The sequence below is a fragment of the Manis javanica genome, chromosome 1 (assembly GCF_040802235.1).
Source record: "Manis javanica isolate MJ-LG chromosome 1, MJ_LKY, whole genome shotgun sequence".
Lineage (NCBI taxonomy): Eukaryota > Metazoa > Chordata > Mammalia > Pholidota > Manidae > Manis > Manis javanica.
Genome location: NC_133156.1, coordinates 164,103,416 through 164,130,246, shown reverse-complemented (window position 1 = coordinate 164,130,246; position 26,831 = coordinate 164,103,416). Strand labels below are relative to the sequence as shown.

Sequence of the window (26,831 nt, the reverse complement as noted above, 5' to 3'; positions counted from 1 at the left end):
TGATTAAAAAAAGAAACAAGGAGCAGCAGGCAGTAGCAAACACCAGACACGGGGAGGGTGACAGTGAAAGGGGACATGCCAGTGCTGGTGAGGGCACAGGAGTGGGGATGCTCAAACACAGCCGGTGGGAGCGGACAGCAGCACATCTGCTCTGGGGAACAGTGTGGCGAGATCTACCAAACACGCACATGTGCTCAGCCCATGACCCAGAGGCCCTACTCCCAGGTACATCCTTACAAAACAAGACAGGCTCTATCCATACTAGGCAATCCTTCGTGCAGTCATTACCAGTGAGTTTTAACCACCTCCAACATCACTGTTGATGATCTGAGTCGTGTGAAAACAGCTGGATTTACAAAAGAGTTTATGTGTAAATATAATGATTTCATTTATATGTGATAAAAAAATGGGCAAATACTAGTTTTTGGAAGTGGGGACCCTGGGGATGCTCGGGGGGCCAGGTTCTGCCTGTGTTTCATTTCTTGAGCTGGGTGCTGGTTTCACATGAGTTTGACCTACGGAAATCTGCTGAGCCATACACCCATGGTCTGTGCTGCTCTGTTTTGTCTGTATGGAGCAGTTCAATAAAACTATTACTTAAAGAAGAAATTCAGCTGGAGGGAGGATTGCCAGATTTAGCCAATAAAAATATAGGATGCCCAGTTAAATTTGAATTTTGTATAGATAAAGAGTATTTTTTTAGGCTGAGTTTCTTCCAGGCAGTATTTGTATTTTATCTGGCAAGCCTGGGAGGGACCCGCCACCCCCATCCATTCTTGACTAGGAAGAACTGATATTAACCAGCATGGGGCCCTGACCCTGTCTCCCTTTAGCCCTGACCCTCTGCTTTCTGCAGAGCACCTCAGCATTCCCACCCAACCTTCCTGAAGGAAGTCAGCCCCTGGACTGTGTCACTGTGTCATGGGATAGGAAACAGGAGCCCCACATTATCCAGACCCCTGTGGGCACAGCCCAACCCGCACCTTCTCCTGGAGTCCCGCCCTCCAGGGTCTCCTTGGGCCCTGGCCGCATCACACACCCACATGGCTCGCACCTCCGTGTCAGCCAGGACCTGCTCTCCAGCCACTCCCCAGGACCCCCAGCAGCAGCTGGGCAGGGACCATGGTGGGAGGTAAATGGCCACTCTGTGTGCTACCTTGAAGCTAACTTGCAGCCAGAATCAGACGTTTACAGCTGGGGTCCATTAATCCAAAATCCGAAGCCTGCGTGGGCGCTCCTTCACCCGCAGCAGGCAGGGAGGGGCCGACCTGGGGGTGGGGGTGCCAGCAGGCTGGTTAAGCCGAGAGCTGGGAGGTTCCAGAAGGGAGCAGGCGGGTCTGGGTGGATCAGGACAGGGCTGTTGTCCAGAAATGAAGAAAAGCACCAGCCGTAGCACAGAGGGGGTGAGTGGATGAAAAGAAACCCACATCTAAGGGTGGCACTCGCCCACTTTGTTCCCACCTGCCCACTGCCTTTCATCCCAGTGGCCCCACTGCCTCTTCAACACAGTCCCCTGCGTTTTCAGTTCCCACTGGGAATGGAGAGGGGACAGGACCACTTTTTTTAGACCACAAACTTAGTCTATGGAGGAGAGAAAGCTATACTCACCCCAAACACCACCCAAACTATGCAGGGGACAAGAAGAAAGGACCATGGGCCTGCTGAGGTTGGCCTTGGGCTCTTTCTCCCCCAGCAGCTGCTCAACCCCACTTGGCAAGGCCTCCCCAGAACTCAAACCAGGCGGACAAAGGAGGATGCAGGAGCCGCTGGAACCCTGCCACAGGAACCCTCCCAGCCACTGTCATATAAGGCAGCAGGCTCCAGCCCTTGCTCACACCAGGCCAGGCCTCTGCCTGGGCCTTACCCGCCTCCACGGCCCTTGTAAAATCAGGACACTGGATTAGCACTCAGAGGAGCTTAAGGCGTTGGGAAATTTGGAAATGCCTATTCCAAACCCACAGCAGATCCGGAAGTGGAATGCAGGCCCTCTGCTTCCCAGCCTCCAGCCTTTCCTCCAGCTACTGCAAGGGGCAGCCCAGCGGGGCACCCTGCAGGAGCTCTGAGGAAGGCAACGGGCACCAGCCAGGGTGGGCCACGGAGATGGCAAGACAGCCACACAGGTCAATGCAGCCCCACTGATGCTCCTCACCTTCACTCCTTTGGAGGAGAACCAGGTCCTGCTAAGGATGAACTACCCTAAAAGGCCATCAGGCATCTGGCCAAAGGTGTGAGCTGCCTTTTCCATGTCTCTAGGGCAGCTCAGGATGCAACAACAGTGTCTCGTTCCGCTGTGGAAATGCTGCCCAACACCCCACCTCAGGGCGTCTGCTGGCTGACCTCTTGGGCAGTCCACCCGCCTCTCCTGCATCACAGCCCCCTGTCAACCCCCTCGCACCCCATCCTCCACCTGGGATCTTCTGTCTTGTGCAAGAGCATGTGCTGCTCAGGCAGCAAGAAGCTGGGCCTGGGCTTGAGGTTAAGGTAACCTCCCCTAGTGCCCAGCCCAGTCACCCACACCCACACTGGGGCACACACAGCATGGACAGGAAGAGACGGTGGTGGGCAGACAGATCCACGCAGTGGACCACCACATGGCCAGGCAAAGGCTCCATCTGCAACTGGTCACTTCAGAATGGATAAATAGCACCAACAAAATGCCGACGCTACACCAAGGGAGCTGTACACAAGAACGAACCCTCTGTGTGTGCCTTCACACACAGGTTCAAAAACAGGCAAAACCTATGGGATGAAAGTTGGGGAACTGGTTTCTTTGCTGAAGGAATGCCTGGGAGGGGCCCAAGGGGGCTGCGGGAGAGCAGGTGACATTGTGTCCTGTGACACAGAGTGGTCACACAGATCCCTTTGCAAGGTGCACTGAGTGTCTACTGCTGATGTTTTTTCCTGCATGCACCTTATCACTAAGTAAGAAGGTTACTATTTAGTCACACGGACAATTACAACCCCAACTTCCCCCTCCTCTCCCTCCCTCTCTTTTTGGTATTATGATAAAATCTATAGGACCTCAGGCTTAAAAAACACCTTAAAATCACTTAGTCGAATGTCCTAGTATCTGTTCATTTACTTGTTAACTGTCCACAAACCTAAAGGAAGTTGCTGTATTCCCCACCACTCCCTACCCCCACCCCGCCCAGGCTTCCCCTTCTCCAGGTGCAACAGCCATATGCTTCTAACTTTTGAAGTCTTCTTGACACTCTGGGTTGGGTCCTCTGAAGGGCCCAGGGGTTGTCAACATTCCCACCAATGTGGCACCCAGAGCTGAGGTTGATGCTCATTTTTGCGGCAGCCCCTAGATGCTCTGCAGATAACAGACTGAGCCCATAGCTTTTCCACACATCTTGCTGTCAAATTCCATTTCCCAGATTTTATTCTTAATTGTGTGGCTAAGTCTCCCTTTTATGCTCCGCCCATCATTATGGTCTGTTGAGATCTTCCTCCAGATCTTCAGTTTGTTGTCAGGTGTACTCATCTCATGTGTCACTCTGACCATCGTTCCATTAATGGCCTCATGAAAGGTACTGGGTCTGCCCTGGCCAACCTGTCAGTGACTCTGGGTGGAGCCCAGGGGCCTGCCCTCCAGGCAGACTGTGCGGCCAGCAGTACCTTTTGATGGTGAGCCCATCTAATTCCCCATCATTCAGCCCACATTTTGTTCTGTGGTCCACGGGATACAAAGTAGTTTACCAAATGCCCTACAAAAGCACATAGTCCTCTCCAGAGTACTACTGTGGTTGGCCTGTCAGAAAGTAGATGAGGTAGTATGCTGTGACTTTTTCTTAGGGTACAGAGAGCAGCACTCCCTTTAGATGTGCTCTACACACGGTTCCCTGGGGAAAAAGGTCACGCCTGCACCTTCTGCCCTCCCCCCACCTCCCAGAGGCGCTCCCACCTCCTGAGGTCTCCACGGTGTCAGCGCACCCTAGCTGCCCCCCTCCCGGGACTCCCCTAAGCTTGTCTGCACAGCCAGGTGCTGTCATACATGCTCCTCCACTATTCTCAGGCTTCAGTTCCCTTCCATCAACACGTGAGTCTGGATGAAAAATCATGCTCCTCACCAAGATGACAGAAGTGAAACAGGAATTACAGCGTGTTCTCCCTCCTTGGTGTCAACCTTTCACTGTCAGCCCCAAACAGCACTCCTTGCCTCAGAAGTAACTAAACTGAGCCTTCTATAGAGGCCTTAGACTTTCCCAATGGTACCAACATCGCTGCCCCATGCCATCTGCCTATTTCCTTGCTTTTGTGCCCATCTCTCCAAGTCTGAGCTCATGCATGAGCTCTGGGCATAGCCCCTGTGACCTGCAGGCACTTCCTGATACTTCGCTCACAATCCATAAAGTCCTTGCAGGATCTCCTAGTCCACCTGAGCCATTCTTTCTTTTTGGAATCTGCCAATAAAAAATATCCTCTCTCTCTCTACACTTTTTGAAATCTGCCCTCCAGAAGCAACCACTCTGTAAGCATGCTCCCCGAGCCCCTCCTCTATGCCAAGCTCCAAGGACCTGGACAGCGAAGTCACAGCTCCTGTCCTCAAGACGCTCACAGCCCAGAGGGTCAGTAAAGGCTGCCAACAATCAGGGTTTGCATCAGGAAGTTCCTCAGAAGAGATGTCTTAGTCTGAGCCTAGGCTTGAGGAGGCGGAGACATTAACCAGGCCAAGAGAAGGAGGGTAGGGTAAGAGGCTTTTCTAGAAAGTTGAAACAGGTGTAGAAAAGCTCAGAGACAGATGCACATGATAAGTTTGTGGGGTGTGGGGGGCAAAGTTTCAGGGTATGGCTAGAGCCTGTGAGCCTGTGAGTGAGGGGAAGAAGATAGGATTGGGAAAGGAGGCACAAAGGCCTTTGTATACCAAGCGGGCTATTTGAATTTCACCATGAAGATGGAAGCCTGAAGGATTTTAACCAAAGGAGTTGACGGCCACAGGTGCATTTGAAGGAAAGTCGCACTGCTGACAGCATGGGGATTGGTCAGCCTATTAGGATGAGATAGGGTCTCAGGTCGAGTTCCCCAGGAGGCCAGTTTTGCGGGGAATTGCTTGGGGGAGTCGGGAGAGGGGTGTTCTTGAGATCACCTCCTGTAGGTGAGTGAAGGAAGCAGGTCTGGGCCAGGGGGAAAGCCAGGCTGCAATGCAGTGACAGCAAAGTCCCCAGCCGACCCCACAGGGACCTCGGAAGCTGGTAAGGCCCTTCACAGACCTCCCTGATTGAGGCAGTCGGGCAGCCCTCTGTTCCCCCGGCACTGGGTGATCCCAAGCAAGGGGCCCAAACTTGGGAAGGCCATGGTTTTCAGCACAGGCAATTCCTGTGGCAGGCTGGCAGGGCAACACTCTCGGTGTGTGTGCTTGAGTCCTCAAGTGGGGCAATGTGTACAGAGCGCCCAGGCCAGCAAGCTCCCTGAGATTGCATCAAGCCCAGGGAGAAGGCCTTGGCCAGAATCCTAAGGCGAATGAGGCCTGAGGGCAGTGGCGCAAGGGCAATGGGTGATGGCGACTGACGAGGGCCAGAAAGAGGGTGGGGAGGAGGCCAGAAGAGCGGCTCTGTGAAACCAAGGAAGAAAATGGGAGGCTTGTTCATGAGGAAAGGCCTCCGGTCACGGGAACAGTTTAGGTGGAGTGGCTGGTGCCAGACGTGGGGTGTCATGTGGGGCTCCATCAGGCCCTTATTTCCCTCTGCAGGCCTCCTGGCTTCAGTCACAGACCCCTGACCTCTGCACATGACCTTCATCTTGCCTCTTGTTCCTCCAGACTTTGAGCTCTTCTGAAATCTTAAGGGTTTTTGGCCCTTGGCTTTCTCCAAGAATGTTCTGGCCTTGTCCACCCCCAGAGGGCTGAATGTCTTTTCTTCAGGTGAGAACACCCAAGAACACTCTGAGCTCTGAAGAATCCAGTATGTGTGCAGCAGCGGCAGGGTTCAGATAAGGGGTGAAAACTGGGGAAGGGGAGTTTGGAAGGGCCCCAGGAGCTGGAGGTGGGTGGGTGGAGACAGAATCCTTGTTCTATGGAGAAGACAACACAGGAGCATGTTTATTTGCTGAGGTAAAAGAGCCACTAGGAAACAAAAAGCTAAAGACACAGGAATAAGAAGGGATGACTGCCGAAGGACGGTTTAGGAAGGGCAGGGCTGTCGGGATCCTGAACGTGGAAGGAGGGGTAAAGAGAAAAGGAAGGTGGCAGTTGTGGGTCCATGAGGTCTCTGTGGTACGGATGGCAGGCAGTGGAGAAAGCAGGGACCCTGCTGTCTGCTGGAAGTGCAGAGGTTCCAGTAGCAGAAGTGGGGTGGAATCTGCAATCTGGCGAGGGCTCCAAGGAGCCTGGCCAACGACTCAGAGTGGCTCCTGAGCAACCTGATGGGGTAAGAGGCTGGGGGTCAAGGGATGTGTGGTGGTACCATTCCACACAGCCATACAGTTTTCAGGGTGGGCAGATCTAAAGAACATGCAGAAAGGGAGTTAATGGTGGAGCAAAGAGCCCAGGAAATGATGGCAAGAGAGGCTGGCAGACTGGGAGATGAATGGCCCAGGCCCTGGATGCAGAGCGAGACTAGGGGCAAGGAAGGTGAGGCACCCTGTCCCACCCAGAGGAAACTGAGGGGCTCCCACCCAGTGTGGAACACAGACGGAACAAGGAGGGCTTTGGGGAAAGCTAAGGGGTGCCTACACACGTCTCCATTCATCCTGGTGTGCAAAGACCCACTGACTGACTGTGAAGGCTGTGAAGAAATGAAGGGCTGCCTGCATTTGTTTGATCAGCCAGCTTTTCCCTGCGGTCAGAATCTGGCTGTCCAGGTGGTTTAATCTTCCCATCTACTCTGAAGGCCATGGTGAAGCCGCACGCATGGGATATTTCATAAACATTCATGGGTGGTGAAGAAGGCACGTGTCTGGAACTTGGGAACATCACCTTTCAGTGGAGTGGAAGAGGCCGTTGGCCTCTGTATTCCTGCTAACAGGCTGTGAGGGTGGCTGCAGAGGTTTGCTCAGAACATACATGCAAAACCCTGGAGAGAAGCTGGCATAGCTCATGCTCTTCCCAACAGCAACCTGGGGCTGCCCCAGAGGGGCCTTGTCCTGAGATGACTGTCCTCTAAGAACCTCCTCTCCCCATTCACCCCATTTTAGGTGATTTGCTTTAGCATTTACTTTCATTTCTCCTGGTTAAGCTTAATTTTGCCTTAAATTTACAGTGTGTCCCTTGAAATCTTGGTCAATGAGGTGGTTTGAGAGGGAGGGGGTCACACAGATGTTGGTGGGAGTTCTTACTTTGCGCTTACCAGTCAGCAGACTGAGAATGTGACAGGCCCTGGTACAATATGCCCTCTGTCCTGTGGTCAGTCTGGGCACACAGCCCAGTGAGGCAGCCACCAGTGAGGACAGAACAAGGCCACCAACAAGCTCCTCTAACATTGCCACCACATGGAGCACAGAGAGGGGGCCTAACTAAAGACCACAGTTAATACATACAGTCAAGTTGGCTGTGAAAGAATTAGAAGCTCTTTCTAATCCAATTTGGAACAACTGTCAAAACATACCTTGAAGTGAAAAGAAGGGCGGGGAGTACATGCTCACGAGCACAGACAAGCAACGTTGACAGGCTCGGCGGCTCAGGCACAGAGGCAGGGCACATTTTTAGTATGTACTCCTTGGTGCCTTTTGAATTTTGTGCTATTTGAAAGCTTTGTCTCTTTAGAGAAATCAAACAGAATTTCTAAGTAAATGCATAAATGACACCCATCTGGGTGATGAACACTCTTTCTAACAAAGTTCTCAGAGGGAGGGGTTTCCCTTGGTGACGTGTCTATCTGAAAGACAGGTGAGGCTCTTCCATTCTGCCACTCCTGGTTCCTTAGGGAGCACTGGCCGAATGCCCTGGAACTACAGGGAGACCATGTGAAAGACTCACTCCTGCAATCACAGATTTCTGACTAGGCTCACAGATTAACAACATCGTAAGTTTAGGATATGATGAAGGCAGCTTCTGAAGTGTTAGGAAAGGATGGATTTTTAAGATAAAAAATTGGTGTTGGGTCTATTGGGTCTTTGGAGGTGGAAAAAACCAAGTTAGAACCCTGTGTCATACTTAAAATAAAATAGATTCCAGTGGGATTAAACACCAACAGAAACCAAGTCATATAAAAATGCTGGAAGAAAATAGAATACAATATTTTTTTATGATCTTGGGGCGAGGAGGCCTTCCTTTTCAAGACAGAAAGGTTCAAGTACAACTCTCTGTATTATCCATGTAACTTTACTGTAAATTTAAATCTATTCTCAAATGAATTTTATTGAAAAAGTAAAAATAACTTTAGTTCACAGAAAGATACCATGCACAAAAGTTTAAAAAGGATGATCTACAGTCTTAGGAGGAAATACAGTGTCTGAAACATATAAGCAGCAGCAATTTGTAAACCAATATAGTAAGAATAGTTACCCAATAGAACATGGAGAAGGAACAGCAAGAGATAATTTACAATAAGAGAAACATAAAAGGCCAATAAAACATGTAAGAAGATTCTCAATTTCACTGGCAATCAGGGGAATGAAAATTAGAACCACACGATGATATTTTTCACCGAATAGATTTACTAAAACTTAAAAACAAAATGGAGAATACATAGTATTAATGAGAATATGAAGAAACAGGCATTTTCATGTCCACCTGGTGGTATTACTAATTGACACAGCTTTATTTTTGGAGGCCAAATTTTAAGTATATGTATTTTAGGACTGCCATCCCACTTCAAAGAATTTATCCTATAGAAATATTTGCATGGACTGCAAAGCTTATATTCTGGATGAATATCCAGAATAGCAGTGTGGGTGGGCACATGCTGGAGAATACTATGCAACTGTGAAAAAGAATAAGGTTCATCACAGACACACAAACTATAAACATATACATGCATGTATATATAATATATGAAATGGAGAGAAACAAATACAAATAAGCAGGCTGGTTGGAGCAAATGAGAACTAGGGCTGTATGATGTGGGATCTCAGACGCCAGGTTTAGGCATGTAGACTTGGTTGTGCAGGTGAAGGGAAGCCGGCAAGGCCGTGATGTGATAATCACAGGTATCCACACAACAGACAGATTTTGAGAGAGAAGGAAGGGACAGAATGCCACTGCTGCCATCCAGGTGAGAGGTGGTAAAATCTGGAAGTGGCTGGGAAAGAGGAGACTGATTTGAAGCAACACAAATAAAGCACCTGTTCTCATGGAGCTGACATGGAGAAGCAACCATAAATAGGAATTTAGAATTCAAAAGGCAAAAAGGAAAGAGTTTAGGGATGAGCTAAGGAGGTGAGCATGGGAGAAACCTCCAGGACTGTGGTTTCTAATTTGTGCAGTAGAATGTGTTAGCTGTTCAGGGCTGAGCAGGGAGCCTGGAGGCAGAGGTCAGCCTCTTCAGATCAAATGCAAAGAAGTCCCAGGGGTTTGGGTTTAATGGTGATGGTGCCCACTGAGGCACTCACTGCTCTGGTACTCACACCTGACGTCTCAGATAAAGCTTCCAGAAGCCCAGTTCTTTCAAATACAGAACAAAACTTCCCTTTCAGGATTGTGGACAGGCCTCCTCTCTTTCAGCCAGATTCACAGGAAAGAAACTGAGCTCCCCATCTCAGAACTGCAGTTGACTCAAAATGATTGAACCTGGTGGAAACCTGGAAATTTGAGTCTGAACCCCAAGCCTACTCCTGGAAGCCACCCCTGGGGAGGGAGTCGCAGTGGAGTGGCCCCACGCCTGTGAAGCAGGGGTCTTCCTGAAGAGGGCCCCAGGACAGGCCTGGTGGCAAGGGGGTCATCCTAGGTGGGAGAAGCTGCAAATGGGTAGGCTGGAGAGGAGAGGAGATGGGGAGGGAATGAACAGCTCAGGAAACACAAAGAATTCCCTTGGCTGAGGCTCTGGCTGCAGCCTGAAGTGGGAGAAGGAAGGAAGGAGCTGAGACAAGCCAGGTCTGGTCACCCCCCGGGCTGATTTGTTTTTTCACCTTGTGCATTCATTCAAAAAGAATTCATAAAGAGCCAACAGCATGTCAGGCACTGTTCCATATGTGGGGTGATATGGCAGTGACCCCAATAAGGGTCACTCTCCTGGAGGTAACATGAGGGAGAGACGGCCATAAACAAGGAACTAACAGCAAGGTAATTTCTGACAGAGATCAGTGCTGTGCAGAAAAAGGAACCAAATTATGAATGGAGAGTTTGGGAGAGCAGCTGGGAGAGGGGTGGTTAGGGGACCCAGTGCAGCTGAGGTCGGACCGACAAGCAGGAATCCTCAACCAGGGACTGAGGGGGAAGGCGGAGAGGAGGGCGGGAAACTGCTGTCAGAGCTAACTGTGCAAGGCAATTGTACCGCTAGTAAGACTATGGTAAGAAAATTAAGGCGTTTTTCTGTTTGTATTGAACTCATTAGTGACTTGTATTTTTAGTTCTTTTTCTGGGATTTTAGCAATCTGGTGGGAGGGAGAGGTTTGCTGGGACTCCTGGGCATGATTCTGCATCCATCCCACCCTGTCACAGGGCCCAGATGAGTGCCAGAGGGAGGAGGCAGAGGGGGAAGAGCACCCACCTGTTCCGGGGAGTCACATCCAGGAAAAACTGCACAAGCACCAGTCGGTTGTGGTGGTGATCTGACACCCAGCTCAGGCTGTGGCACGACTGATGGAGCTGCAGGGACATAAGCACCCTCTTGGGCTGCAGGAAGCGCCAGCCTCCCCCCTGACCTCTCCGCCAGCCCACTTGGGGAACCCCTTGGAGGGTAAGAGGAACAGGAGGAAGTGTTCCCTGGGGCCAACCCTATCAAGGGCGCTCTAGGGACAACTTCAGTCCCTGGTGACAAGGCCATGTGGGAGCCCTCAGGACCTTACAGATGAGGCTAAGGCCTTTGGCTTCAGCTTAGGGGTTCATAGTACCTTCACTGGCCATTGCTGGGTGTCATCAAGGAGCAGAAACAGGAGCTGCTGGAGGTTGGTCTTGGGCAGCAGTTGGAGCCCCACGTCCAGGCCGGCTCGGCAGAGCAGTTCAATCAGGCTCAAGAGGTTCCCATGGACGTAGGCCCCTGGCTGGGCCAGAGCACCCAGTGTCAGGACCTGGAGAGGAGAAAGAACACTGGGGCAGGAGCAGCCTTCCTGGGAGACAGGTCAGGGCAGCAGGGGATGGCACTGGGCCCCCGTGGCCATGCTCGAGAGGTGCTAAGAAAAATAAGCAGCAAGGCCTGGAGTCCGGGTCCCCCTGGGGTCTTTGGGTGGCAGGCTCAGGCGTGGAGGGGGTGAGGTTTCCATGGCATCAGTCCTGGCAGCCAGCACAGTGCCCGCAATGGAGCAGAACACTGTAGGTGCTCAATGGTATATAAGTGGCTGAGTAGATCTGATGGGTGTTTGACTCACCTTGTAGATGTAGTTCAGGCTGATGTCCAAGGTGGTTTCTAAGGGGGTGTTCTGCTGCTCACTCCAGCTCAGGCTAGCATCACTCTAAAGCTCCCTAAGGTAAGAGGAAAACAAAGGGAAGGAAACAGGATGAGGTGGGCACAGGGGAGAACTCAGGCAGAGGGAGATGGGCACTTGCTTGAGAACACAGAGGCCATGGACGACCCATTCAGCCTGGGACACAGGCCCTATGTGTGCTGGTCATCTACTGCTGTGTGACAAATCACCCCAACATGTAGAGGCTTAAAAACAACAACGGTTTATTATCTCACTCAGTTTCTGAGGGTCAAGAATCCAGGAGCAGTTTAGCTGGGTGCTTCTGGCTTAGGGTCTCTTGGGAGACCACCCCCAAGATGTTGGGGGAGAGGCTGCCACCATCCATCTTCCCTGGAGGAACTGATCCAAGTCCATTCACTGGGTCATCAGCAGGCCTCAGCTCTCTGCCAAGTGGGCTTCTCCACAGGTGCCTCAACATGGCAGCTGGCTTCCCCCAGGGTGAGTGACCCAAGGGAGAACACCCGAGACAGAAGCTGAACTTGTTATAACCTGTTCTTGGAAGTGACATCCCATCACTGCTGCTGATTTCTACTGGCCACACAGGCCAGCCTGACTCAGCACGGTAGAGGGATGCACGAGGGGGTGAATACAGGTGATGGGGACCCCTGGGGGCCTCTCAGGGGCTGCCTCCCCAGTGCTGCCCTTTGGGTCAGGCCTCCAGCTGTAGTTTTCAGGGAATTGGAAACCAGAAAATCATATTCTATTGCCCAGAAGAGTCTTACTCAAAAGAGTTCTGTGTCCATATGGGTATGCCAACTCTTCGCATGCACTGAAAAATACACTACGCTGTAGCTTACGTTAGGGTTAATTTCCAAAGTTATAAAGAAAGATGAAAATCAGATGATCAGAGTACAAATGATCCTTGAAAACCCTTTCAAAGACGTCACACTGACATGCTGCCTACCACCAAGCCCAGCATGGCCAGTTTCCTCTAGTGAGGAAACAGATCTGGTATTGAGCCCAGGTGAAGTTAAGAGGCCATGATCATATGAAATTTTTAAAAAGCCTGCTTTAAAAGACCAAAGTCACACTCAGGGTGCAAGATCCTGGCAGAGAGAGAGGCATCAGTGGACAGCAGAGCCCCAGAGCACTTCCCACACAATGAACATGCTCACTGGGTAAAAGCTGAGCAAGACCTCTCTCTCTCTCAGGCCAAATGTATATCGTTGACTTCAAATGAATGAGGTGAGTTTATGCCAAGGCCCCTTTGCTGCCTCATCCACTTCTCCATTATTATTAACTAGCTTGGAATTCCTAGTAACAGCGGGCTCTCTCTAAACGAAGATACCGACAATGCTGTTGACAGGGACAATGTGGTTACCCGCAACTGGCAAGGGAAGAGCGCAGTTCCTGCATCCAGTGGAAAGCCTCTGTGCCTCTTTACTTCTTGGCACTGGTGCTGCTCCTCAGAGGGGCGGAGAACAAATCCATCTCTAGGTACCTGGTGCCAACAAACCAAAGTTGGTGGGGCCCAGGAGGCAGCCAGGACTGGGCTCAGACATTCTTCTAGATTTTAGCATTTATCAGGGCCAGAGAATGGGTGAGGCTGGTGTTTGCACATGTGGGCACACACTGGGCCAGTGTCAGTATGAGGGGAAGTTCTGCTTTGTGCCAGCCCATCAGTGCGCACAGGGCATGCGAGCATGGGTGGGAATGCTTTCAGATTTCCCAAAGGTGGGAGTGGCCAGAGTCGACTTCGTGACTCTGCTGAAGAGGAACGGGCTTCCAGACGGGTTGGCGCTGTACCAGGGAGGAGTGTAGAAAACGTGAGAGGCTGATGCATCTTCTCCAAGCTGGGAGGGGAAGTGTGCCTGGACTAGAGCCCTCTCCTCCCCGGGGGGAATGCCAACCTTCCCCAGTAGAGAGGGCAGACAGCCTCCTGGCTGAGCTCCAGCACTGCCCTGGGCTGGCTCTCCTTGGGAACAGCAGGCAATATAACGGGGTCCTCTATTCCCTGCCTTCTGCAGGAACCATTCCACTGATGTGGGCCTGCTCCCCTGGGATGCACCATTAGCCAATCCCCAGCCCTCCACTGCTGCTCCCAGCAGGAGGCTACGAAGCACAGGACTCACAGCCTAACCAGCCCACCCCCCGTCCTGGACTCAGCAGGTTAAGAGGGGGACAAAGTTCCTGCCAGAAGACTCCCTGAGCAAGCAGCTTTGCCTGCCCAGCCCTGCCCTGGAGCTCTGGCCCTGCTGGCTGTATTAAGACTCGCAGCCCGTGGCCAACATCCAGGAGCTGGAGTCTGGGATGTCTGTACAGTGCCCTGCCACTCTTACAGGCAGACAGTGAGAGAGCATACAGGAGCTGCCACCTCCCTAACCAAGAGCCTTTCTGAAGGGCCCAGAGGTCAGTGGGCCTACCATGCAGGCTGAGTAGGGTGCTGTCCCCAGGCCTGTACACTAAACTGAGGCAGGCCTGTTATTTCGGCTTTATGGGTCAAGGTCATTGCAATAAAGAGGAATCAATGCTAAGCTAATGGAAAGGGAGAGAAGGGTTTTTACCTGGATCGACTTACGCTGTCCCAAGATGGTCAGTTATCAACCAGCCCCACACTTGACAAGCCTTCCTTTCAATGGATTAATGACTTTATTTACCCATTTGGCCTCTGCGTCAGGCTACCCTTTCAAGAACCAAGTGGTACAGGCTTCCAGCAGCAGGCACCAGCGGCGGGATGCTGGTCTTCAGGTACCAGTGCTGTGTATCTGGGCAGGGCTCTTCAGCTGGGTCTTGTGGTCAGGGAGCAGCCCTGGAAGATCACTCACCATTACCTAAAGACCTTCCCTCCCTTCCCAGGTGGGACTGCGGGCATCTGGCGAATGGTATGCACGTCACTGGGGGCACCTGCCCTCTGAGGCACTGGAGCTCTTGCTTCCAGGGCTCATTCTGATTCCTCTTCTTCTGCCCTTTCACCCCCAGACATTCCCAATTTCTTCCTCCCCAGCCTCTTCCCTGGGCATTGGGCTACTTTATCTGCAACAAGGTGGACATCTGACCATCTGAACAGTCCTGAGGCAGAAGGGCTCCATCTTTCTGAAGGGAAACTTTGGAGCATCTGACGAGATGGTGGCGGTTGTAGGGAAACTGAGATGAAGAACAAATGGTGAGAGATCCCCCCTCTTCTCATAGCAGTGAGAGAGAGACAGCCAAGCTGTGGGGCCATGTGCAGACATCCCAGCTCCTCAAGTCCAGCATGGGCCATTACAAGGCTTTTAGGTGCCCTGGAGGAGCCCCAAAGTATCTGTTCTGCCAGGGGAGCCTTGGAGGGGACATCCCTGGAAGTCAACAGAGAAGTGCCTGACACGGAGCCATCTGGCATGGGTGTGGCCCACGTCTCCATGATGGATGCTATATCCTTGGTTGAGGAGATGTCAGAACCTTTGTGGTGCTTCCTGAATATTCCAGAGGAGTTGTCTTCCGAGCCCATGACTCCCAGAGCTTCCCCAAGCAGAGCAACCCTGGAGGACCACCTATGCACCTCTGCTCCCGCACAGTGTGGGAAGGTCATTGCAGGGGTCTCAGGGCATGTTTGACTGCTTCTCAAAATGAGGCTGTATTCTGACACAACCCCTCACCCCACCCCTCCAAGTGGCTTTGCAGGTGGCCACAGCCTGCTCTTAAAAAGCACAATAGGGAAATCATAACTGCAGCCAGTGGCCAGATCCTCTGGGCCAGTTCTGAATACTCCACAGGGAAACAGTGCCAACAGCCAGCCCAAGATGTGGGGCCCAGGGAAAGAGGCAGGGGCATCCAAACAGCACATCTGGGAAGCACTCTCAGCCTTGTCCTGGGACAACATGCGGTTTTGTCTTCCTCCTACCCAGGGCTAACTGTGCCTGATAAAGCTGGAAGTCTCCAAGCTAAGGCTTGTGTTCCCATGTATTTGAGATGACATGTTTAAATGGCCACAGTTTAATGCCCATCTGTTCCACGGCCTCCAGAGATGTGGATTTGTCCTGAAGCCCAAGGGGCCAGAAGCCATCCAATCCTGGGGGAAGGGGGAAGGTAGCTTTTTGTAGAGTGCAGAGTGAACTGGGAAGTTATAAGCCTCCAGTGCCATCACCCACTTTCCAGGTGGACACTGGGTGCAAATCACAATAATTAGAAGTGGCTTTTCAGAACCCTATAGGACCCCAGAAACCTCCCCCACCCCACTCCACCGATGTGAATTTGTTTTTCTGAGTGTAATTCTTCCCCCAACTCTTCCTAGAAGGTGGTGTGTTTGAAGCTCTGTGTTGGGGCAGAGGCAAGCGGCTTATTACACCAGATATGGAACTCTGAAAGGAGGCGGGGGCAGGAGCGGCAGGCTGGCACATACACAGGGTATTTATAGCAGAGTGAGTGTGGCTTGGTCTGGTTTGGTTTGGCAGTCAATTACTAAACACAGTTGTGGAACAGGTTCTTAAGAAAGCTTTGGCCTTCCGCGCAGAGGAACATCTGCCCATCCCAGCAAGGGAAGGTGTCCCAGCACCTCCTGGGGTTGTTGGCAGGAGGCGGAGGGGGCAAGGAGCCCATATAACAACCCGTCCAGGGCTCTTAACACTCTATTATATCTCAGATTAACTTCTCAAAGAATTCTCAAGAAAGAGTTTGGATGTGCTGTAATTTGTGGAACAAGCTTATGATATGTGACACTTTTACAACTCAGCTCTAGTTGCCATCCACCCAGCAAGAGTCATTTATGTACTGCATGGCTCTGTTCCTCCAGCATTATCATCCCCCTGTACCCCAATCCTATACCAGCCCAATGCACAAGGGAGGTACCCACAGAACAAAATTGAGCATTGTGGAAATTACATGTAAAACTGTGTTTTGCTGGCCCTGAGTTGATATTAAGTAATGGGCCAAAAGAGGTGTGGAATTAGACCAAAGTGACTGGGACATGTCCTGGAAGAGGAGGGGCAGTGAGAGCTCTGAGTCAGGAAGCAGCAGGAAGATATGTCAGCCAAAGCAGCAAGACTCCGCGCGCCCTCCCGGCCCCCCCGCGAGGCTGGGAGCATGGTAATTCACACGCCTCCTGGTGTGGTATTTACAGTCACAGGTACTTGTGTGGTTTTCTGTAATTCCCTCGGACCACTTTACTGTGTGAACTAGAGCCTGAGTTTAATGACTTTCTCTTTTAACTTTAAAAAATGCATATAACTTTATATAATAATAGAGGAAATCTTACCATTTTCTAACTTATAAATGCTCACTGAACTGAGGATGCATATCATAAATGATGATGAAATCAACAGCTCTGCACAATAAATGGCCAGTTGCATTACATCTATAGAATAGGAAACTTTAAATTTGTATTTCCTAGCATGAAAATACATGCTTAGAAGTATCTTTCTTTCTGTAATGCTTTGCTTTTCAGCATTTTTATGCAATGTAATTGGTGTGGAAAACCTGTGCAAATTTACTGGAGACAATTTGAATTGTTTGGACTGAGGTCAGGAAGGGGAAGTACTCACCTCCCCGCTGTGCTGACAGGGCCCCACGGGGTACACGGCAGGGTTGAGGGCTCCCAGGCTATAAAAGGCCTCTGTGACCTCTTGCAGTGAGGGGCACCACATACACATGGCTTCACCTGTCAGGCCAAAGGAGAGCAGAGGTTTAGAGCAGCCAGAGGAGGAAAGGACACACTATTCCCACAGGAGTGTTGGACGTGACAACCCTGGCCCAAGGGGACCACTTTCTGCGTTCTCTGACCCTACAGGAGTGCAGCCAGTGGTTTTCAGACACTGGAGGTTTGGGAACCTGGAAATTCATGCTCCAGTCTTCAAGCTATGGCCACCTTGAAATGTGAAGGCCCAGGGGTGATGAGAGCCCTAATTTTATCAGGCAGCTATCAGGATGCTGAGCTGCCCCAAAGCTGACCCAGGTAAAGAGTCCTGAAACAGAGGCCTCAAAACTACAAGACTCAGAAGACATGCGTCTCAGCACCTGCAGGCTCTCTGCTGCTAAGGGCTGAGGTCAGCTCTGAGCCTGCTGCTGACACGACGTTGCCCTTGCTACATCTGGGTGTTCCCAGGTCCACCGTTCCTGCTGGGCACTCCTTGCAGCCAGGGAGGTGTCTTCTCAGGAGGCCAAGCTACTATTCTGTCTCTCAACTAGTTTAGCAAAAATGAACAATAATCTGACCACATCAACAAAGAGGGAAAACTTTAGGTACTCAGGGCCTTTTCTTCTGTCAGACTACTTAAGGACATTTTCAGAACTCGGAAAATGGAAAAATAAAAAACAATAAGGCTGAACACATTTCCCAGAGTTGGTGGCAACAATATCTCCTCCCGTCCCACAAGCTCTTGGGCATCAAGAGACAGAGTTCAGGTCTCCACCCTATCATTCCTCTCCATTATCTTATATATTGATGTACTTGCTTCTGGTCTGTCTTTCCCTTCTAGAATGAAAATTCCTTGGGGGCTGGGGCCATGTCTGTGCTGCTCATCCTGCACACCCAGTGCCTGGAGGAGTGAATGCATGAATGAGTGGCAGGAATCCCAAATAAACCTAAGTATACAGACTAAGAGGGAAATTGAAAACAAGTCACAAGATAAGCTCGTAGGGTACAGAGCACATGTGGAATTCGACAACAGGTGAGGCATCAGAATCAAGAACTTGGAGCTGGGCGAGGGGCATGTTAACAGCACAATTTAAACCTTCTCTTTTCCCTTTTAAATGTTCACCTCAGTGGATCCCACCACGGGCAGGAACCATGCTAGGCACTAAAGATAAAAAGGTGATCCAGTGGTGACCTTGTTCTCAGGTAGCTCACAGTCTAGGAGGAAGATGAGCCAGGCAGACAAATAACTAAAAGGGTGTGTTTAAGACCAAAGGAGGTAAAAAATGCAGAGCTTGTTCAGAGGAGGGGGAATTAATTGAGGGAGAGAGAAGGCAAGGACCATAGCACAGGTAAATGGAAAAGCAGCACACGCCTGGCAAAGGGTCAGAAATGACAGGCAGAGAGGCATGAATGAGCATGGCATGTCCAGTGACCCCGGGCAAGAAATAGAGCATCCTGAACTCACTGAGAAGTCTGACCAACAGCCTGGTATGGCTGCAGTCAACAGATGGTGGCATGGCAGGCAGAGGGTCTCTGAATCCTGGCCAAGGACATTTCTTCAGCCGGCATCAAGTATCTCTCTCTTTGGAAATGTATACAGGTCGGGGCTCACCCAACAAGTAATTAGGTAATTAGACTCTTGGAGGAGGAAAAACTGTTTTTTTCCTCTCGGGCAACCTAACAAGTAAAAGCACAGTAATGATACCCCTTGCCCACTCCACAAATGAGCTGGGAAGAACGCAGTCTTCCAGAAGAAAAACACAGTGAGATTCCACTCCAGAGACAGCTGTTTATCAGGGCCCTTGGGGGGACTGTATGCAGACATGCATGCATGTGTAGGTGGGTCAATGAACTTTCCAGGGAGGGGAAGACATGTGTGGAAAGAGAATCAACCTAGGGTGAGGCCCTGGAAGGCCCAGCTGGGCGGGAACATCCTGCTAGCAGAGTAGGACCCCAAAGGGTGCTGCGTGCAACCACCCCTCACTCCCACCTTAACCCACAAAGGTGCATCTGCTGCTTTAAAACCCTGTGAGAGTGGCAGAGCAGATCCTGCCAGCTTCAAGTGCCTTTGTGGCCTTTTCCTGCTCCTATCCCATCATTTCTCTTCACCACACCCTGACCCAGGCTGATGTGTAAGAAGCAATTTCAGAAGAGGGCCCTGGGATATTACGAGATAAATCAGTCCCTATCAGCAGCTCTGGAAGTTGGTTAAGTGACAACAGGCACTCAGGAGCCCGTAATAAACACTGCCTATAAGAAGGCCATGTGCTCAGATTTTCCTGAGTGCTGTTGGTACCAAATGAGGATTTTCTAGAGAGCTGACCCAAGAGTGCTCAGACACGCGGCTGCCAGCTCCATCTCCCTCACTCAATTTCTCCACGCCCACGCCCCCACCCCATCCTGGCACAGGCATTTGAGGCAATTCCCCAGGGCAGTGTTGGGCCCTGGGCCTTTTTAGATGCCAGAGTGAGTCTGAAAACGTCCCTGTTGGTGGGGATGCTGGAACTTAATGGATGCTTTTGGGGAAGGCAGGGGAAGAAAAGCATCAGGACCAAAATAAAAGTGACTTTTCCATCTGTGCCTCAGAATCTGTTGCTTCATGTAACGCCACCCTTCTGGCACCATCTACAGGAAATGGGAAAGCCACATGCATCCCAAGGACCTCCTGCTGCCCCAGGCCTGTCATCCCTTTTACTCACCCGCCAAGTCCCACCCTGGCCTTAGGGTAAGAGGATGGGGAGCAGTGTCCACAGGACTCTGTTCTTGTTCTCCCCCCTCAACACCCCTCAAAAAAGTCACTATCAAGCATTCAGGCTGTCAGCCTTGGGAGGGCCCAGCAGCGCCATCTGCCTGGGTCCTGGTTCTCTGACAGTGTCTGAGAACCACACAGGGCCACAGGAGGGGTGTTCCCAATCCGCCTTGTGGGTGGTGCTGGTTCCTTAAGGAAATCAAACTACCAGCCCATCAGACTGAGCCCTGGGGGCTCATGACATTTAGGGGAGGCTTAAAATCTTACTGTTTCTTATCTTACTGACTCTGATTAGTCAAATTCCCTCAGCACTTTTGTACTTAAACTTGGTTTAATATTGCTGGCTTTAGTCAACTGGCTTTAGCTTTAGTTGTTTAAAATTTGTATTTGCATAACAAATAGTGACTGAACACCAGGCACTGTTCTAAATGCTGTGGGTCCAGCAGTGAACAAAAGAGACTGAAGTCCTGGTCTTATGGAGATAACTGTTTAGAGTAGAAATAAACAAAGCACAGAACAATAAACTACAGGACAGCATGATACCAGGTGGTATAAACAGCATGGAAGAAAGGTGAGGGGGAGACAATGTCACAGACAGAAGGAAGAACCCTGTGGAGCTCTGAGGTCAGGGTGGCCCCTTGTTTTAGGTCCAGCAAGGCCCAGGTTGGGGAGATAAAGACAGCGGATGGGTGGGGGCGGCTGGGGAGAGGGACAGGAGACCCGCCCGACCCGCCTGCCTTGCAGACTGGGGAAAAGACAAGGCAAAGGGAAGCAATTGGTCTTATGACAAGGGACTGATATATCAAAGGGATTCATGTATATGGGGAAAATACAAAATCTTACCACATCCACATTTTAAAAGCACGTACCTCATTGCCCCAACAATAGTGTGAGCAAGACAGCTGGTGCTCTCCACACACTGGTGCTGCCTCTCCCTCAGAGAGGAGCATCCAGCAGCAGCTCTATGAGTTCTGACCCACTCACTGTTCTTGGCCTTTCATCCCCACCTCCTGCTCTCCCCACATTCTTTCCGAATCTTCTTTTTATTCCTTCTATGCTGTGCAATCTGTCCTGACAGCCATTCATTTTCTCCTTCTCCCTATTCACTCTGAACTGAAGCCCTCCCTTTGGTTCCCCTAAAACCTTCCTTCCCGCCTTGCTATAACCCAGCCTGCACATACATACACCCATATATCCACCCCCACACATATACACCTATACCCAACCCTAAGCACATACACTCAGGTATCCACCCACACACATATACACTCATATACCCACCCATCACACACCCATATATCCATGCCCACTTATACACACATATATGCCCCCAACATTACCTTATATCTATCCACCACACACACATGAATACCCACTCATACACAGACCAGATATACCCATCACCCATACACACACCATATAAACACACATCTTCCCCACACACACCCACAAAACGCACCCACATAACCCATGCACAGTCTCTCTCAGCCCCTGGTCCATTTATTCTGGGAACAAGGGTGGGGTACAGGGTAGGTGCTGTCCCCAGGCCACCTCTCCTCTCTCCTGCCCTCTGTAACTTACACCACCTCCTGGTGTCACCTAACACCCTTGAGCATTCCAGGCCCCCAGGTTGGAGGACAGGCTTACATTGTGCCAAACCATGGAACCACTCATACCTGCTAGAATTAGGTTCAGCTGCAAATGACCAAAAGACCAACCTCCAGCCTTGCCCCTGGCAAAAATTAACCCACATGGGCTTAAATAAAGTAGAATTTTATTTCTCTCTGATGACCAGAAGTTTGGAGGTGGGCAGACCACACTGGTGCAGGGACCTAACTGATCTGTAGGATCCTGGGTGCCCATCTTCTGCTCTGCCGTCTAGTCTGCCCCTCTCCTTCTCGAATTACCTCACAGTCCAGGACTGCTGCTAGAGGCCCAGCTATTAGTCCCAACTCCAGGCAACCACTGCCTCACTTTGCCACTGCAGTATGCATTTCCTGGGTTGTTTTCAAGGGTGCAAGGCCCCCTCAGTGTGGCTGAGGAAGGTAGTAGCAAACTGCCTTCTCAAGTTTAAAAAGCAAGAATTTGAGACTAATTTAGACTCAACCAAAGCGCTTCCCAGTAATGTCCCTGAATGAGTGGCCACCAGCTTCTCTCTCTCTCTGGATTTCTGAACCTGAGATTTTTGGTATAATTCATGATCTCTGAAATCAAATGAAACAACAGATGCCAAACACTGGTGAGGATGTAGAGCAACAGGAACTCTCATTCATTACTGGTGAGAATGCAAAATGGTACGGCCAATTTGGAAGACAGTTTAGCAGTTTCTTACAAAACTAAACATACTCTTACTATACAATCCAGCAGTTGTACTCCTTAGTATTTACTCAAATGAACTGAAAATGTATGTCCACTCAAAAAGCTGCACATGAAAATTTATTGTTTTTTCACAATTGTCAAAAATTGGACATTTGGAAGCCACCAAAATGTCCCTGAACAGGTGATGGATAAACAAACTGTGGTACATCCAGACAACTGGATACTACTGAATGATAAAAAGAAATAGGATATCAAGCTAAGAAAAGACATGGAGAAAAACCTCCAATGAATATTGCTAAGTGTAAGAAGCTAGTCTGACGTGGCTAAATACTATATAAATCCAATTCTATGATACACTAGAAGAGGCAAACTATGGAGACAATAAAAATACCAGGGGTTACCAGGGGTTTGGTGGAGGGAAGTAGGAATGAATAGATGGAGAATACAGGACTTTTAGAGCAGTAAAATTATTCTGTATAATACAGTAATGATGAATACATGCCATATATTTATCAAAACCCATACAACTGTACAACACAAAAACTGAACCCTAATTTAAACAATGTCCTTCAGTTAATAATGTGTCAATAATGGCTCATAACCCTAACAAATATACCACTCTAAAGCAAGATGTTACTACTAGGAGAAGCCATGGTTGTGGGGAGATAGTACACAGGAACTCTGTACTCTGATCCAATTTTCCATAAGTCTAAAATTGCTCTAAAAAAATAACAACACAAACAAAGAACAAGGAAGGAAGGAGGGAAGGAAGGAAGGAAGGAAGGAAAGAAGGGCAGGAAGGAGAGAAGGGTGGGAAAGAGGGAAGGAAAGGAGGGAAAGAAGAGTGAAGGAAAGGAAGGAGGGAGGGATGGACAGAGGAAAAGGTCTTCATGCACAACATTTTGGGCAGCAGATGCTGGCAGTCAGAGGGATGGAGGTGTTTGCTGTTTTCTGGATCAAGGACCCACCTGAGAACCTAATACACTTGTTCTCAGACCTGTCTGCACATTTTGGAACCACTTAGGGAGCAGCTTCAAAAGTTACAGGCACCTGTGTCCCACCCCTGCGGACTGTGGTTTAATTGGCCTGGTGTATGGCTTGGGCTTTGGAATTTTAAAAAATTCCCAAGTGATTCTAATATGCAGAAGTTCTGGGACCACTGGACTAATGAAAACTGTGGCCCTCCCTCTCAGGCAGCACACAGGGGCCCTTCCTCACACTCTGGCAGGTGAAGAGCTGGGTTAGGGACAGCTTGGCAAAGGGCAGCTCCAGCTCTCTGGCACATCTCTCAACCTTGCACCTGAGGCCACCTGCACAGGGGCTCTCAACCTGGGCTGTTCACTGGATTCATCTGGGGAGGTTTTAAAGTGTTCATGTCCAGGCTGCACTCCAGACTGGAGTTTTGTTTTGAGAAAATCAACATAATAGATAAACCCCTAACCAGACCTATCAAAAAACAAAGAGTGTATTCACATAAACAGAATCAGAAACAAAGAAGGAATAATCATAACAGATACCACAGAAATACAAAGTTATTAGAGAATACCATGAAAAATTATATGCCAATAAATTGGACAACTTAGAAGAAACAGACAACTTCCTAGAAAAGTACAACTTTCCAAGACTGACCCAAGAAGAAACAGAAAATCTGAACAGACCAATTACCAGCAATGAAATCAAACTGGTAACCAAAAAACTCCCCCAAAACAAAACTCTAGGTCCAGATGGCTTCACAGCTGAATTCTACCCAACATTTAAAGAGGAGCTAGTACCCATCCTCAAAGCATTCCAAAAAGCAGAAGAGGAGGGAATACTTCCAAATTCATTCTATGAGGCCAGCATTACTCTAATACCAAAACCAAAGACACCACACACACACACAAAAATTACAGACCAATATGCCTGAATGAACATAGATGAAACAAATCCTCAACAAAATATTAGCAAACTAAATAAAAAAATACATCAAAAAGATCATCCATCATGACCAAGTGGGATGCAAGGATGGTATAACAGTCATAAATCCATCAATATCATACACCATATTAACGAAAAGGATAAAAACTGCATGATCATCTCAATAGATGCTGAAAAAGCATTTGACAAAATTCAACATCCATTCATGATAAAAACTCTCAACAAAATGGGTACAGATGGTATGCACCTCAACATAAGGCCATATAAGACAAACCCACAGCCAACATTATACTTAACAGCAAAAAGATGAAAGCTTTTCCTCTAAGATTGGGAACAAGACAAGGATTCCCACTCTTACCACTTTTACTGAACATAGTACTGGAGTTCTTAGCCACAGCAATCAGACAACACAAACAGATAAAAGACATCCAAATTGGTAAGGAAGAAGTTAAACTTGCTATTTGCAGATGACATAGAAAACTCTAAAGAGTCCACCAAAAAACTACTAGAACTAATAAGTGAATTCAGCAAAGTTGCAGGATACAGAATTAATACACAGAAATCTGTTCTATCCTATACTAACAATGAACTAACAGAAAAAGAAATCAAGAAACAAACTCCATTTACAATTGCATCAAAAAGAATAAAAAACCTAGGAATAAACCTAACCAAGGAGGAAAAAGAAAACTACTTTACTGTGAAAACTACAAGACACTCATGAGAGAAATTAAAGAAGACACCAAAAAATGGAAATCTATTCCATGCTCATGGATAAGAAGACTTAATATTGTCAAAATGGCCATCTTGCTCAAAGCAATTTACAGACTCAATGGAATATCTATCAAAACATCACCAGCATTCTTCAATGAACTAGAACAAATAGTTCTAAAATTCATATGGAACCACAAAAGAACCTGAATAGCCAAAGCAATCAGGAGACAAAAAGAACAAAGCTGAGGGGATTATGCTCCCTGACTTCAAGCTCTACTACAAAGCTATAGTAATCAAAACAGTTTGGCAGTAGCACAAGAACAGACCCATAGATTAATGGAACAGAATAGAGTGCAGAATATAAACCCATGAATCTATGATCAACTAATATATAGTAAAGAAGCCATGAATATACAATGGGGAAAAGACAGCCTCTTCAACAACTGGTCCTGGCAAAACTGGACAGCTGCATGTAAGAGAATGAAACTGGATTGTCTAACTCCATACACAAAAGTAAACTCAAAATCGCTCAAAGACCTGAATGTAAGTCATGAACCCATGAAACTCTTAGAAGAAAACACAGGCAAAAATCTCTTGAATATGAACATGAGCAACATCTCCTGAATACATCTTGTCTGGCAAGGGAAACAAAATAAAAAATGAACAACTGGGACTACATCAAACTAAAAAGCTGTACAGCAAAGGACACCATCAGCTGAACAAAAAGGCATCCTACAGTATGGGAGAATATATTCATGAGTGACTTATCCAGTAAGGGGTTAACATTCAAAATATATAAAGAACTCATATGCCTCAACATTCAAAAAACAAACAACCCGATCAAGAAATGGGCAGAGTACTGGAACATACACTTCTCCAAAGAAGTAATACAAATGCCAAAAGGCACATGAAAAGATGTTCCACATCGCTAGTCATCAGGGAAATGCAAATTAAAACCACAGTGAGCTATCACCTCACACTAGTTAGAATGGCCACTATCTAAAAGACAAGAAATAACAAATGCTGACAAGGGTGTGGAGAAATAGGTACTCTCCTACACTATTGGTGGGACGGCAAATTGGTTCAACCGTATGGAGGTTTCTCAAAAAACTAAAAATAGAAATACCATTTGACTCAGGAATTCCCCTCCTAGGAATTTACCCAAAGAAAACAAAATCCCTGATTTGAAAAGATATATGCACCCCTATGTTTATTACTGCACTGTTTGCAATAGCCAAGATATGGAAGCAACCTAAGTGTCCATCAACAGATGAATGGATAAAGAAGATGTGGTATATTACACAACAGAATATTATTTCAACCATAAAAAGAAAATAAATTCTGCTATTTGCAACAACATGGATGGACCTAGAGGTATTATGCTCAGTGAAATAAACCAGCTGGAGAAAGATAAATACTATATGATTTCACTTATTTTTGGAAAATAAAAAAAGAAAGGAAAACAAGATGGAACTAAACAGCAATAGATTCATAGACAATAAGAAGTGACTAGTGGTTATCAAGGGGGAGGAGAGAGGGTAGGGGCAGGGGGAGGGGGACTGTTGAACCACTGTGATGTACATTTGATTAAATAGGTAAATAAATAAATAGGATTCATAGTTAAACATCTTTCTACAAAGAACTCCAAGCACAGGAAGTTTCACTAGCAATGGTACCTAGCCTTTAAGTAAGAATAATACCAATTCTACACTTTCAAAACTCTGCACTATACAAACTCTTCCAGAAAACTGAAGAGGAGGAAATACTTCTTAACAAATTCTATAAAGCCAGCACTATCCTGATACCAAAACCAGAAAAGAAAGTTTTAGATTAATGTCTTTTATGAACAGACATGTAACAATTCTCAACAAAAACTTAGCAAACTGAATCCAATAATACATAAAAAAATTAATGTATTAATGTATCATGACCAAGTAGGATTTATTCCAGAATGCCAGGATGAACATTCAAAAACCAATCAGTGGAATTCACTATAATAGACTAAAAAAGGAAAACCATATAATCATCTCAAAATCTGACATCCATTCTTGATAAAAATTCTCAGCAAAGTAGGGGTATATTAAGGAT

At 48.4% G+C, this 26,831-nt stretch overlaps 1 protein-coding gene across 1 annotated transcript in view; it reads right to left on the bottom strand.

Annotated features, from left to right (window-relative positions):
* The window catches only part of FAM178B (family with sequence similarity 178 member B), a 78,266-nt gene that overhangs the window by 24,307 nt on the left and 27,128 nt on the right, over positions 1-26,831 (bottom strand). The window contains 4 exon segments of the mRNA XM_036994653.2: positions 10,583-10,684; positions 10,930-11,106; positions 11,404-11,487; positions 16,956-17,071. Coding sequence (XP_036850548.2) covers positions 10,583-10,684; positions 10,930-11,106; positions 11,404-11,487; positions 16,956-17,071 — 479 coding nt within the window.